The sequence below is a fragment of the Nuphar pumila genome, chromosome 2 (genome assembly GCF_984573655.1).
Source record: "Nuphar pumila chromosome 2, dmNupPumi1.hap1.1, whole genome shotgun sequence".
NCBI classification, from domain to species: Eukaryota; Viridiplantae; Streptophyta; class Magnoliopsida; order Nymphaeales; family Nymphaeaceae; genus Nuphar; species Nuphar pumila.
In genome coordinates this window covers 26,083,586-26,098,185 of record NC_143250.1, presented here as the reverse complement: position 1 = coordinate 26,098,185, position 14,600 = coordinate 26,083,586, and the positions used below count along the sequence as shown (strand labels likewise).

The 14,600-nt window shown below is 37.2% G+C and overlaps 1 protein-coding gene and 1 long non-coding RNA gene across 2 annotated transcripts; both read left to right on the top strand.

Annotated features, from left to right (window-relative positions):
- Nucleotides 1–541: 541 nt before the first annotated feature.
- Nucleotides 542–1,190, top strand: LOC149845070 (uncharacterized). Its single transcript, XR_016430423.1, has 3 exons — nucleotides 542–680; nucleotides 804–875; nucleotides 1,043–1,190. It is a non-coding gene; the product is annotated as an uncharacterized LOC149845070 (long non-coding RNA).
- A 50-nt stretch (nucleotides 1,191–1,240) lies between these two features.
- On the top strand, nucleotides 1,241–14,591 carry LOC149845069 (putative LRR receptor-like serine/threonine-protein kinase At1g63430; the record flags this gene model as incomplete). Its single annotated transcript, XM_089986965.1, has 5 exons — nucleotides 1,241–1,422; nucleotides 2,396–2,512; nucleotides 2,583–2,650; nucleotides 14,028–14,270; nucleotides 14,347–14,591. Coding segments are annotated over 5 exons (855 nt in total), but the record flags the coding sequence as incomplete, so codon positions are not given.
- Between the last annotated feature and the right edge of the window lie 9 nt (nucleotides 14,592–14,600).

Genomic DNA, 14,600 nt, shown 5'->3' with positions numbered 1-14,600 from the left:
TCCCGAAGATGGGTATTGGTGGTTTCTTGAGTTAGAGAGAGAGAAAACCCCAGTTCTGGTTGGTGTTCAGAATGGGTATAGAGAGAAAGAGCGATGGATCAAGTGGGCTTCTTCTTCCTGCAGCCGTTTTAGCAATTCTTTTCACTTCTTGTGATTCCTTTGTCATGAATGAAGGTATGGATCTCTTTCATGGTGTGTTTTGTTTATTTATTGTATTTTTGTATCTTTTCGGTTGAATAATACCCTTTTCTCATGGAATCACATGATGGGTGCTCTTGATATCGGTTGATAGTTATGCTAAACTTATAAATTTCGTTGGATCATGTTTAAATTTTAGTGAATGTCGTTAAAATAGTTTGCTGGTGTGGGAGATTTTATGTACATTTGGAAGATTGAGATGAGATCTTGTAAAGTTATTTACTGATAAGCATGAGTTTCTTCGGAGCTTTTTCGTCGAGTGAAGTAATTTGGTGATGGTTATAGACAATAATTCTCTGTAAATTGTTTCTGATTCAGATTGTTGTCTGTGGATCTTTTACAGTGAGTGCACTATTGGCTTTCAAGGAATCTATATACGATGACCCTCTTTCACGATTATCGAATTGGAATGCACTTGACAAAGATCCCTGCCATTGGTCCGGCGTTGTTTGCTGGCCGGATCATGGAAGTGTTATATCTCTGTATGAGTCTTTTCATCTGAATCTCTTTATTGATTTTGTGTGTTTGAATTCCTCTGGAGTCTTGATTGTGGCGTGGAAACTTTGCTTCACAAATAATTAATTGAACTCTTTCTGGTTCCATAGGGACCTTTCCAATTCATCCTTGAGAGGATTTCTTGCGCCAGAGCTTGGCCTGCTTACCTCTTTGCAGACGCTGTATGTTGCCAAGATTCAACATATATTCACATTTTTCTGCTGGAAATATGTTTCCTTTATGCCCCTCTTTTGTTTGATCGGAATGCTTAGTGTTGAAAAGAATAGAGGGGATAAGAAGATAAAATTGGTGTTCTCAACTATGCTGACGGTTCTATACTTGTACTCAGGAATCTCTCAATAAATTATATTCTTGGTATAATACCCAAAGAAATTGGAAAATTATCGCACCTCAATGTTCTGGATTTGAGCGGCAATCAACTATCAGGACCCATACCGAATGAAGTTGGAAACTTGACTAGCATTACAAAAATGTAGGTGAAGGCTTATTCTTGGTAATTTGTGGTTGATATAATAATTTTTTGCATCATGATCTGTACTTGCTTTCCCCCATCAGATACCTTCAATACAATCAGTTGACTGGGAGCTTTCCCCCTGAACTTGGTAATTTAAAGAGCCTTGTCGAACTGAGGCTGAACAGGAACAGACTTCAAGGACCCTTACCTGGAAGTTACAACCATGTGAACTTCACTGCTAATCTGCAAGGATTGTAAGTGCATAAGGTTTCATTATTTGCTTATTGGTGTATCATGGCATTGAAGTGTAGGATCATCCTAGTTGTATTTAGCTTTCCTTTTTGTGTTTATGCTTGTCATACCTTCATATGTGATATCAACATACTGTCATGTAGAAAGCAAGGACGGAAAAAGTATGAGGTGGCCATAACCTGTGCCTAAAAGGGAGACAGAGCAAAGGAATCCAATATAAAAAAAGGGATTCCCAAATGAAACCAATTGAGATCTTGACACGTTTGGGTAGTGGGGGAAGATTCCCACAATTCTCAGGCCAAAGGCCTGCTGAATTCCCACTCCACATCATTCCTCCTACAGGGACAAGCCTACCTATTTTATAGTAAGTTGATGTGGTGGAGCTAATAATTTGGAACTTATTTTTGAAGTTCTGAGCATTATGATTTTATTTGTGACTCCACCAGACAACATGGAGCTCGCAATCCCAAACCACTTATAGCCTATGCTTTTCACTCACATGTTTCCAACTGGACGGAGTCTCTTTAGAAGAAATTTGCTGACCCATGCCACCAGCATGGAGATATCAAAGAATGCACAGTTTTTTCTGAAAGTTTGAAAATGCTATCCAAGTATCTAAGACAAGACTGATGTGGTAGTTACTGTAGTTGTCTTTTGTAATACTTTTTGGGTAAATGACCAAGTTTCTCAATGCAGCATCTGGTGCATATGGGTACTTGGTTTTAGCAACCGTTACCACAATTGGATTGGCCAAAAGTTGCCAGCAATTTTTATTTGTTTTAATACACATCAAGTATGTAAAGTGCTACCATAAGCTGCCATTGTGAGCTTTGCTTTACCCAATAGGAAATTGTTTCTCCTGCTAAATATTTATATTAGCATTTTCATTGACTTTTTTTGAGGTTATAAAGTGTACAATCTTTTCATTTGTGTATTTTCATTCTTTGATCTGCTAAACCACATTTTCTGTGCCAGGTATTCCCCTCCTAGTAATTCCATTGGTTTGTGTCAATCAACACAGTTGAGGGTTGCAGATTTCTCTGATAATTTTTTCATAGGAAGAGTTCCCTCATGCCTGAAATATCTACCAAGGTGCTTCTCTACTATTTGTTGGCTTTGCTTGTGGACCTACAAGCAATCTTCTGATCCTTTGTGTTTGCAGATCAAGCTTTCAAAAGAACTGTTTCCTTGATAGAGATTCCATCATTCAACGTTCTGTCCAACAATGTGGTATGTATGCCATGGAATTCATATTCACCATATAATTTTATTTTTGTGTCCTAAATGTACTTGATCTTATAAAATATCCAAGCTCCATATTTTGTTTAATGTAATAGGTTACTAGATTGATGCTATGAACAGCATTACTATGTCATACCATCTTCTCTTTTTGTCTTTATTCCTTTCTCTGTTTGATTGCTTTAGAATGTTGAGTTTAGAAAGTTTGTGATATTAATCTCGGAGGATTGATCTTGAGAATCCCAAAATTAATGTAGCTGCCTATCTTTTCAGGGAAAAAAAGGAAAGAAATATCTTCTTTCAAATTATGGCTTTTCTGGTGTCTTTTTTTTTATTTGACCTATTATGCATCACTCTTTGGAAATGTCATTTGATACTTGGACCTCATTTTTTTCCTTAATTATGTTTTGCGTGAATGTTTGATGATGAACATTATACATTACTTATTTTGTTTATTTTTCATTGGTGACTTTCTTGTGAGTTACACTTCTTCCGCTTAAGCCTGTTCCTTATTCTTGCTGATGAACATAATACATTACTTTTTTCATTGATGGCTTTCTTGTGAGGTACACTTCTTCCATTTCAGAATGCTTGTTTTCATGCTTCATCTTGTTATCCATAGTATGTGTTTTTTGTTTCAGTACTCTATTTGTAATTCCCATGCTTTCTGCCAGAATAGTTTTTAATTCTGAATTGCTTATACATTATTTTAGGGGTATATATGTTGCATAAGATTGCAGGAACCCTTTTTTTCTGGTAAGAGCTTACTACGTCATTGGGTGCCATTTTCTGGTTCTTTTCTTAGTGTCACTTAATCACTATCCACTCACTTGATGATGTTTTTAAGAGTCGATCCTATTCAATGACTTCTTAAAACAGTGCATGTGTTGCTCATCCTCAAATTCTTGGACAAGTTACTGTTCTTGACTATTTTTCTGAAATAAGAGCTTGTTTTCGGAATTTGGGTTACTTCTTGAAGGTTATCATCGTTCTTAATTTTTCTACTTTATTTGCATAACTTTCTAGATCAGCACTTGGCTGATATACTTAAAAAGTGCATACTGCTCTAACCTTCTGGACTCGCTGTAGCAAATGGAAGAGTTATCTCTTCCAAATTACTCATACAGTTCATTTTTCTTTTGGAAAGGTAGACTTAGGCAAGATAGACAATCTGAATTCTGATGATTTTTTTTCTCTCAGTTTTTTCACTTCTTAGCTCCTTATTGTCGGTATCATGCTTCCTAATAGTTGTTTACTATAGGAAAATAATGATGAAAAGACTGTTAGAGGAAGTAATACCACATAATAATTGATACATGGTTGGCATGCATGGAAATTTTCTTTTCTTTTTTTCCCAACATTTTTCCAAGTATGCACCTGTTTATTGTTGAAAATGTGTAGGTAACTTGAGTGGTTTGAAGTATGCTAAAATTGAGATGGGATAAAATACAAACCAATTTTTTTCCAAAATAAAGAAAAACTAAACTTTCTTGATCAAGATGAAATGCCAAATGAGTAGCATATATGATATGTTATTGGGCAGCCTAATTGGTTTTGTAAAAAGTTTATCATTTATCATAGTTCAATATTGTTAATGATTGATAATCTGGTGAAATGGTAGATCTAGAAGTCATTATTTCAAACTGCCCAACTACACTTGCTGTCAGAACCCGACCTCAGGGAGGGACGGTTCTGACAGATCCTGATGTGAGGGAGGCCTGGGCGTGAATCCCAGGAGGGGGCATTGACAAAGAGGAGGGAGAAAATCGTTTCCTCCTGGTTGGCGTCCTGCGCAGGGAAGATGGTGTGTGTGTGTGGAGGGAGAATATCGATCCCTCAAGAATTGAAAATCATAAACGAGAACGTAGAAGAGAGATTCACTCAATAAACTTCATTAAAGAATAAATCAATAACAAACACCTATATGTAATCTTTCTCAATATCCAAAAAGAATCAAGAGTCCTAAGAAAGTAGAGAGTCTAAAAGAGAAACAAAGTCCAAGAAAAAGGAATCCAGAAAGGTGGGACGTCTTCCAGTCCCTGTGTGGTTGGGACTCCTGGGCGGATCCAGATCTGGATCATGGAAATCAATTATCCCCTTTGGATGGATCAGGGTGATCTGTAACAATCCAAACCTCTCAAACTCACCTTATGTTCAAGGCGAGAACTCCAGAAAGTGAGTAAAAATCTGGTATTCTTTCCACACCGCCTCATCTACTCTGCTTCCACTCTACTGTATTAGTACCTCGATGACCAGACGATCGTCCTGTCTACAACACCGTTTGCCCAGTATCCGAGTTGGTTGGGTCTGTGATGCTTCTCCCAGGTCAGGCAGGACCAGAAGTTTATCTGGTGGCTCCCCCTTATAATGTTTTATACGTGAAACATGGAACATGGGGTGGACCTGAACTCCTGGACCTGAACTCCTGCAGGCAAATCCAAACGATAGGCCACCGTACTGATCTGCTCTAGGATGGGCAAGGGTCCATAGAATCGAAGTGTTAGCTTGTGATATGGGACTTGTTGGACGGTGCCTTGCCGGTGCGGCGGCAATCGAAGGAGCACGCGATCGCCCACCTGGAAGTGTCACGGGCTGTGCTTCTTGTCATATGCATGTCTCGTACGCTCCTAAGCAGTAATCATGTTGTGCTATAGTAACTACAACAACTTATCTCTCTCGAGCAACAATGCTTCTATGACATCTGCCTGTGCAATGCCTCTAACATACTCCACAACGGTGGGAGGGAACCTTTTATACATGACCTGAAACAGTGTCACCTATATCGATAAATGGTAGGCACCATTTTGCCTAAGGCAGGAGCCTCACCCAGGCCTTGGGTCGGCCACCCACGAATACACGAAGGTAGTCCTCTAAGCAACGATTCAACACCTCTGTATGTCCGTTCGTCTGGGGATGGTATGCGGTACTCATTGCTAGTTTTGTCTTCTGTAAACAAAAAAACTCTACCCAAAACGTGATGATGAATAAGGGATCTCAATCATTGACTATGGTGCGAGGCATACCATTGTGAAGAACTCTATAAAGAGAGTACGTGTATACAAGCACAATACTTAAAACAAGAAGTATGCACAAAGGGCACAAGGAGAACTCTCACAAGTGTATAAAGGCACGGATACACATGCACAAAAGCATGAAAAATAAAGAACTTTTATTGAATGTCAAAGAGCTTTACAAAAAACTTGAGAAAAACTAAAGGGGAGCACCCCTATTTATACAAATGGGAGGCCATGGAGGGGCTCCCAATATGATCGTTGGGACCCCTCCAACGGTCATAATTAGGACCGTTGGAGGGCCCAACAATCATATCGTGTGGGCCCCTCCATGTGCTAAAAACAAAAAAGAATAAAAAGGAAAATAAAAAATAAGAAAAAGTAGAAAAATTACATACATATTCTATAAAAAAGAATATGCGTAAAATGGGATGAAAGGATTGATTTACCCTTATCGAGTATAAATATATATATATATATATATATATACACACGAGATATATATGTATATGTATCTCTTTATATATATATACGAGATTTATATGTATATGTATATACGATACAATTTAACACCCACCCTCAAACTTAGGGTGACATAACCGAAAGTTTGCCAAGAAGGAAGTTGAACTGCGGAGAATATAGTGCTTTGGTGAAGAAATCTGCCAACTGATATTCTGAAGTTACATACGGAAGATTTATGACTCCTTTCAGATATGCTTTTCGAATATAGTGACAGTCCATCTCAATGTATTTAGTCCGCTCATGAAATGTATGATTTTTGGCAATATAGATTGCACTCTTGTTATCACAGCATAGCTTAGTGGGCCCTTCTATATTGATCCCTATGTCTTCTAATACCTGATGAATCCATACAATTTCCATGGTAGTAGTTGCTATGACTCGATATTCAGCTTCGGTAGAGGATAACGACACTTTTTGTTGCTTCTTACATCTCCATGAGATCAACGAGTTTCCTAAAAACACACAAAAACCAGTGGTGGAGTGACAGTTATTTGGGTCACCTCTCCAGTCAGAGTCAGTATGAGCAATTAATTTCAATTCAAAGGAAGATGATAAGAATACTCCCTTATTTAATGTACCCTTTATGTATCTGATGATTCGCAAAATGGCACTCATGTGAACAGATGTTGGTGCATGTTAAAACTAGCTTGCAGTATGAATTGCATGAGAAATATCTGGTCTAGTAATACTTAGGTACATCAACGATCCCACAAGCTGTCTGTAGGGAGTGAGATCTGTGAGGGGGATGCCATCATTAATGTTCAGGAGTTTCACAAACTTTATCATCTGTAATACCTGACTTGTCAAGAATCTCAGAGCCAAGCTTAGTTTGAGATAAAAAATATCCTCTATGAGAGCATGTCACTTCAATACCCAAAAAATAGGTTAGAAATCCCAAGTCAGACATTTCAAATTTATCTTTTAAAATTGCTTTTATGCTTTTAACTCCTTTAGTATTACTTCCAGTTATTAGCACATCATCCACATATAAAACCAATATTACTATCCCTGCATTGGTTTTTCTAACAAACAAAGCAGTGCCAGTGAAACAGGATGAGAATCCATTTTTTAATATTACAGAATTAAATATATCATACCAAGCCTTGGGTGTTTGTTTTAAACCATAAAGTGCTTTTCGAAGACGAAACACCTTTCCTTTGGGAGTCTCCATTCCTGACAGAGCATCTATATATAATTCTTCATTTAGATCACCATTTAAAAAAATATTTTTAACATCCATTTGATAGTTATTCCATTTGTTAATTGAAGCAACAACGATGAGGCATCTGACAGTGACCATTCGGGTCACAAGGGAAAATATTTCCTTGACTATATCCCTTAGCAACTAGTCGAGCTTTATATCTCTCAAGTGATCCATTGCTTTTAGTTCGTACCTTAAATACCCATTTACACCCTATTGTTTTCTTACCTTTAGGAAGATCTTGAAATTCTCAAGTTTTCGCCTTGTTGAGGGCTTTAAGTTCACAATCCATTGCTCTTAACCATTTGTCATTTTTTTTGGCTTCTTCGAAGTTTGAATGGCACTAAGACAAACTCTATGTTTAGGTGTAAAAGAATCGTATGAGATAAACTTAGAAGGTACCTTTCTATTTCTCTCGGTTCTTTGTAGGTTTTCTACATTTGTTGAAGTGAAGCCACTAGGTTCACTGTATTTTTCAATTGCACTTCTAAAACTGCTTCTGTCTCTATGAGTATATGTTATAGGATCTCTCGATGCTCCTTCATCACTGTGTTGGTAGGTAGCTGGATGGAAGGAAATATTTTCCTTATCTTCATTATCACTAGCCTCATTATGAGTGAGTTCATCATCACTATCATCATTTTTAACTAACAGCTCAAATAAAAAGGAATAATCCATATTTTCTTTATAAGGTTCACTTCTTTCAAAACCATTAACATTTTTCAGAAAGCTCACATTTCTAGAAACATATAACTTGCCATTCTTAATATCATAACATCGAAACCCTTTTTGGGTTTCATAGTATCCAAGGAAAGCACATGTAATGGCTTTTGGTGAGAGTTTGCCGTTCTTGTCAGTAAGAACAAAGTATTTGCAACCGAAAATTCTCAACCGACTATAGTGAGGTTCTTTGGTATACAAAATTTCGAAAGGCGAGTTTTTGTTCAAATTTTTAAATGGTAGTCGATTTATAAGGTAAACAGATGTTAAAGCAGCTTCGGCCCAAAAGCCTTTTGGGATGTTTTGAGAAATGAGAAGGGTTCGAGTTGTCTCTATTGTCTATGCTTTCTTTCGGTTAATCCATTTTGTTGAGGAGTTTTCAGACAAGATCTTTGATGAAGAATACCATGACTTTTAAGATAATTTTTGAATTCACTTGAAAGATATTCTACCCCGAAGTCAATTCTAAAGATTTTTAAGTTTCCATTAAATTGATTTTTAATCATCATATGATAGGTTTTGAAAGTCGAAAAAACTTCATATTTGTGCTTAAGAAAAAATATTCAACAATATCTTGTGTAGTCGTCAACAAAGATTACATAATACGCAAAACCCCCTTTTGATAAAACTGGTGCCGGTCCCCATACATCCGAATGGACAATTTCAAAAGGTTTTGTTGTAAACATAAATCTTTGACAAAAAGGTAATTTTTTCATTTTTCCAAGAATACAATCATTACAAGTGAAATCACTTTTGCATAGGTGTTCAAAAGGTAAATAGGAATTTTTTATGACATTTGGGTGTCCAAGTCTCTTGTGTCATACATTAATATCTTTTTGTTGGACAACATTACAAAAAAAGGTTCTTTGGAATTTGAAAGGAATCAACATAGTATAGATCTCCCTTCCTAGAGCCTTCCCTAATCAATCTCTCGGACCGGCGATCCTGGATCCAACATCTATTAGATGAAAAATTTATATCACACCCATGATCCGAGAGTTGAGAAACCGAAAACAAGTTTAAGTTTAGTTTTGGTATAAATCTAATTTTTGGAATAAAAAACCCTTGTTTTTTAAAATTTCAAATTCCTTTTACCTCAAGAAAAGTTCCATCCGCGGTTGAAACAAAGGATGGAAAGAGATTGTTTGAGTATTCGAAAAATATACTAATACTTGGGGACATATAAAATGAAACACCCGAATCTAAGAGCCAAGATGTCTTACTGAGAGGCGAAGAGGTTGACATGGCTGCTTCGGAAATTGCCCCATTGAGAAGAGGTTGAGGTGCATCCGCAATTTGTTGTAACGAGAGAACTCCATTTGAAGATGACGAGTACTCTTCCTTTTGAGGTTGAGATGTGGTTGCCATAACTAGCAACTTCTTCCATTTTGAACAAATTGGTTTGATGTGCCCCAGTTCCTTACAAAAGTGGCACACAAGCTTGTTATAATCTCTCTTTCTGCTTTGACCACTTGCTCTATGACTTTGATTCTTGAAATGGGAAGGTTTGTAGGTTTTCAAGTAGTTTAGCAGTCTTGAGACGACATTAACACCTTCACTTTCTTCATGATTAGAAGGTGTTGCTAGAACACTTGGGTTATTTTTGCTTATACCTATATAAGTCTCTTCCCCACTTAGTTTTGTAATTACATCTTTAAGAGAGAGGGAAGTGAAAGAGGATAGAAGGGAGGATCAAATTTGTTTAAATTCGGGTCTAAGCCCATTCAAAAAGTTAAAAAAGCGATCCTCTTCTAATTGTTTATGCCTAAGTTCAATAGCCTCTCCACTCCATTTAAGCTCGAGCATAACAAGCTCATCCCAAATAGAAGATAATTCCGCGAAATACTCTCTAATAGTCATTTCATTTTGTTGAAGGGTCAAGGCCCTTTTTTGAAGATAATACTTGTGGGACAAATCCCTTGAAGTGTACATTTTTTCAAGGTATTTTCACACTTGAGAGGCTTTCTTGAACTTGATGATGTTGACATTAATCCTTGTCTCAACAGATGAGAAGATCCATGATAGGATTTTGAAATTCCTCATCTCTCATTGTTCATGTCTCTTACTATAGTCTTCAAGAGCCTTGGCTCTTTCTTCTCCTTCAAGGATTTTTATTTCTCTTTTTTCCATCAAAGTGATTTTAATATGGGCCTCTATGTTTCTGGAATCGAGCCTTAGACATAGCCCCAAAGCCCTTTTCCTTTAATATGAGCCTCCATGTTTCCGGCCCAAACGTGATAATTGGAGCTATTAAGTTTAAAACCAAGAGAGAAATGAAGTCTTTTTCACCCATTGGAGAGGAGAAATGAGAGAAAGAGATACGTACCATAAAAGAATTTTAGATCTTTCTTGGTAAAAGAGGCTTCTAAAATAATGGATGAAGAGAATGATCCACGTCAATCACAAAAAATTGAGGGCACATACCTGAAAAATGTGAGGAACCACATGATCTTCTTTATTCAACCTTGCTTTGATACCATGTGAAGAACTCTATAAAAAGAGTACATGCATGCACAAAAGCATGAAAAATAAAGAACTTTTATTGAATGTCAAAGAGCTTTACAAAAAACTTGAGAAAAACTAAAGGGGGAGCACCCCTATTTATACAAATGGGAGGCCATGGAGGGGCTCCCAATATGATCGTTGGGACCCCTCCAACGGTCATAATTAGGACCGTTGGAGGGCCCAACAATCATATCGTGTGGGCCCCTCCATGTGCTAAAAACAAAAAAGAATAAAAAGGAAAATAAAAAATAAGAAAAAGTAGAAAAATTACATACATATTCTATAAAAAAGAATGTGTAAAATGAGATGAAAGGACTGATTTATATATATATATATATATATAATTAGATAGATACATATACATATATATACGAGATATATATGTATATGTATCTCTCTCTATATATATATACAAATATATATAAAAGATATGATACAATTTAACAACCATGCAGTCAAAACACCCCTCGTATGAACAACTCCGCTATTGTTTTGGCAATGTAGGGATGGGACACGACGAGGAAGTGCCCATACTTGGACAGACGGTCCATTGCCACCAGAATCGTGGACTTACCTTGGACTTACCTTGGATGAACGGGATCCCATCGATGAAATCCATCGAGATATCCTCCCATACGCCGTCGGGCACCGACAAATGTTGTAGTAGGCTGCTTCGTATTTAACCCTCTGACATACATCACACTGTCCCACTACCCGCCGCACCTGCTTCTTCGTACCTGTCCATGTGAACTCTCGGCTCAATCGCCAGTACTTCCACTGAACCCCCCCCATGTCTCGTTGATTGGGTAGCGTGGTACTGCTCTATCAATAACCCCATTAGATATGATTCAGGATGGATTACTATCCGCTCATGGTGTATCATAAAGTTTCTCTGAATCTTGAATCCAGGAGCCTCCTCTCTCTAGATCTGCGTGTGGATAGTAGAGAGGAAGTTGTGCGCTTCGTATTCCCAACTAAAAGAATGAATGAGAATCGAGTTTGAGAACTCGAATTCTCGACGTAGCAATTGGTCTAATGCGAACATCAGGACGAAAAGGAAGCCCAAGTCGGAACTCGAAGCTTCAGAAATAAGAATGTACAAAAGGAAAAATCTGAGTCGGAACCCGGTTTTTAAAAAATAAAAGAATGAATGAGAATCGAGTTTGAGAACTCGAATTCTCGACATAGCAATTGGTTTAATGCGAACATCGGGACCAAAAGGAAGCCCAAGTCGGAACTCGAAGCTTCAGAAATAAGAATGTACAAAAGGGAAAATCCGAGTCGGAACCCGGTTTTTCAAAAATAAAAGAATGAATGAGAATCGAGTTTGAGAACTCGAATTATCGACGTAGCAATTGGTCTAATGCGAACATCGGAACCAAAATGAAGCCCAAGTCGGAACTCGAAGCTTCAGAAATAAGAATGTACCAAAGGGAAAAATCTGAGTCAGAACCCGGTTTTTCAAAAATAAAAGAATGAATGAGAATCGAGTTTGAGAACTTGAATTCTCGACGTAGCAATTGGTCCAATGCGAACATCGGGACCAAAAGGAAGCCTAAGTCGGAACTCGAAGCTTCAGAAATAAGAATGTACAAAAGAGAAAATCCGAGTCGGAACCCATGTGGACTACGAAGTATCGACCAATTAAGTACGACTGACACTTCCCCACAATGAGGATAATGGCCAAGAACTCGTACGTCGAGAGTTCGCGCTTTCGCTCTGCAGTCACCTTGTTGAAATAGACTAATGGGTGCTTGTCCTATATGAGGACAACCCCTACACCCAGCCCAAACACGTCCGTCTCCACCACGAAGGTACAATGGGCTCTCTTTTGAGCCCATTTTGGCCCTCATGCATGTGTATATAAGGGGATGAATCCCCTCATTCTTGTAATGATTTATAAGCATATTTGAAGGTTGGATAAAATATTATTTTATATTTGAGTGTTCTTTATGTATCCCTATTGTGGGTGTTGTGAGTGTGCTCTTTGAAGCTCACTTTGGTGTATGTCTATTTGAGATTTGTATTGGTGGATATTTATGTTTTTGAAGACTCATTTCGTGACATGGTATAAGAGCTTTGGTGATTGTGTATTGCTCTTTTTGGTGTTCTACATTCAAGTCTTCGTGAGATCGTAATTTGCCTTCTTAGAAGATTTACTTGGTTCTTTTGGCCCACACTACTCAAAGAAGTTCGTGGTACATGATCGTTGTGGTAATCAAGTGATTGTGCTCATTCTCCTTCTCTTTATTTCTCTCTCTCTCTCTCGACACTTCTCTTTCTCACTCTCCTATATTCTCTTTTGTAATCATGGATGAAAAAGAAAGTATCACCGTCATGCCTATCAAACTCAATGATACTAACTACGTTATGTGGGCTTCTATTACGAAGTATCACATATGGATGGGGTAAGGGATTGTGGGGGTTAGTTGATGAATCCGATTCAGAACCTAAACAAATCCTCACTAAAGAAGAGAATGGAAAGTAAGTGACTCTTTTAGATGGTGAAAGAACCAAAGCTATATCCAAATATGAAAAGAAATGAAAAGAGTGGAGAATGGGATATGCTAAAATAATGTGTTGGCTCATTAATAGTATAAATATTAAGAAATGCTCTAGTCTCGCAAAGTTTGAGCATGCCAATAATGCGTGAGAATATCTTAAGAACATGTATTCTCTTAAAGATATTGCACATGTGTGCAATTTGCAAGATAAGGTTCATACTATGACGCAAGGAAGCAAAAGTATTATAGAGTACTACAATGAATTGTCCGAATTTTGGGAGAAATTGACTCTCCTTGAACCTAAGTGGCATTGCCCTCAAGATATTGAACTCCGACAAGGCTATTTCTTGTAATAATATACACCAGGTTGATAAATCTCAGGAAAATTTTGGCTCTTAAAAATATTTTTTAATATATAAAAATAGCATAAATAAGTAAGAAAATGACATGTTTAGATAATAAAATACACGTGTAAAATATAATAAAATAAATAAAAAGAAGTAAAAACATATTTAAGATATAGAAAATAAATATAAAAGTAAAAGTAACTGAAAATATTATTGGGATATTGTCATGATATTATTGCGATAATATTGCTGTAATTTTTCTTAAAATAGTGATATTTTTCCTTTTAAATTATTTTATCCAAAAAAGCTATATATAGCTGATATTTTCAATATACTGGCTATAGCTGTGACTATGACTTATACCATCACTGGAAGTTTCTTTAACCTTGAACTGAAGATGCTGATATTATTGCTCCATTTTAGTTACAAAATAAATTGCAGTAGACTTTCTTGCACTTACAAGGACCTAACTTTTCTAGTTCTGACTTTGAAGTGAAGAGCTTCAAAAGTAAACTGCAGTTAACTGTATCTTATTTACAAGGACTGATCTTTCTGCAGGTGCTACAAAGTATCTAAAAGGCCATTCAGCAGCCAGTCAAGTAAACAAAAAGGAAATGGCAAAGAAAACATCATCTAAACCCACGTGGCTGCTAGCTGTGGAAATTGCAACTGGGATTGTTGCAGGTTCTCTTCTTCTGTATGTTGTCGGTACTGCATTCCTTAAGTGCAAAGACAAAGACAAAGTTAAGTTCTCTTGGAAGAAAACGTCATCTGGACTGAGAGTGAAAGAATTACCAACAGGTTAGCCAACTTGTTCATTGTTCCTATGTTTATAAGTAGTTCAAATGCTATATAATGCTAATGCTATTGAAAACAGACTACGAAATAGTAAAGGGAGTTTTGAAGATAAGCCGGCAAGAGCTTGAAGTATCATGTGAAGAGTTCAGCAACATAATTGGCTCCTCTCCAGACAGTGTGGTATACAAGGGCACCATGAAAGGTGGACCTGAGATTGCAGTGATATCTCTTTGCTTCTCAGAAGACTATTGGACAAGCTATCTTGATCTTTACTTCCAAACTGAGGTAATGAAGTACTGCTTTCACATCCTTGAGGTTATCTAATTCTCCTCC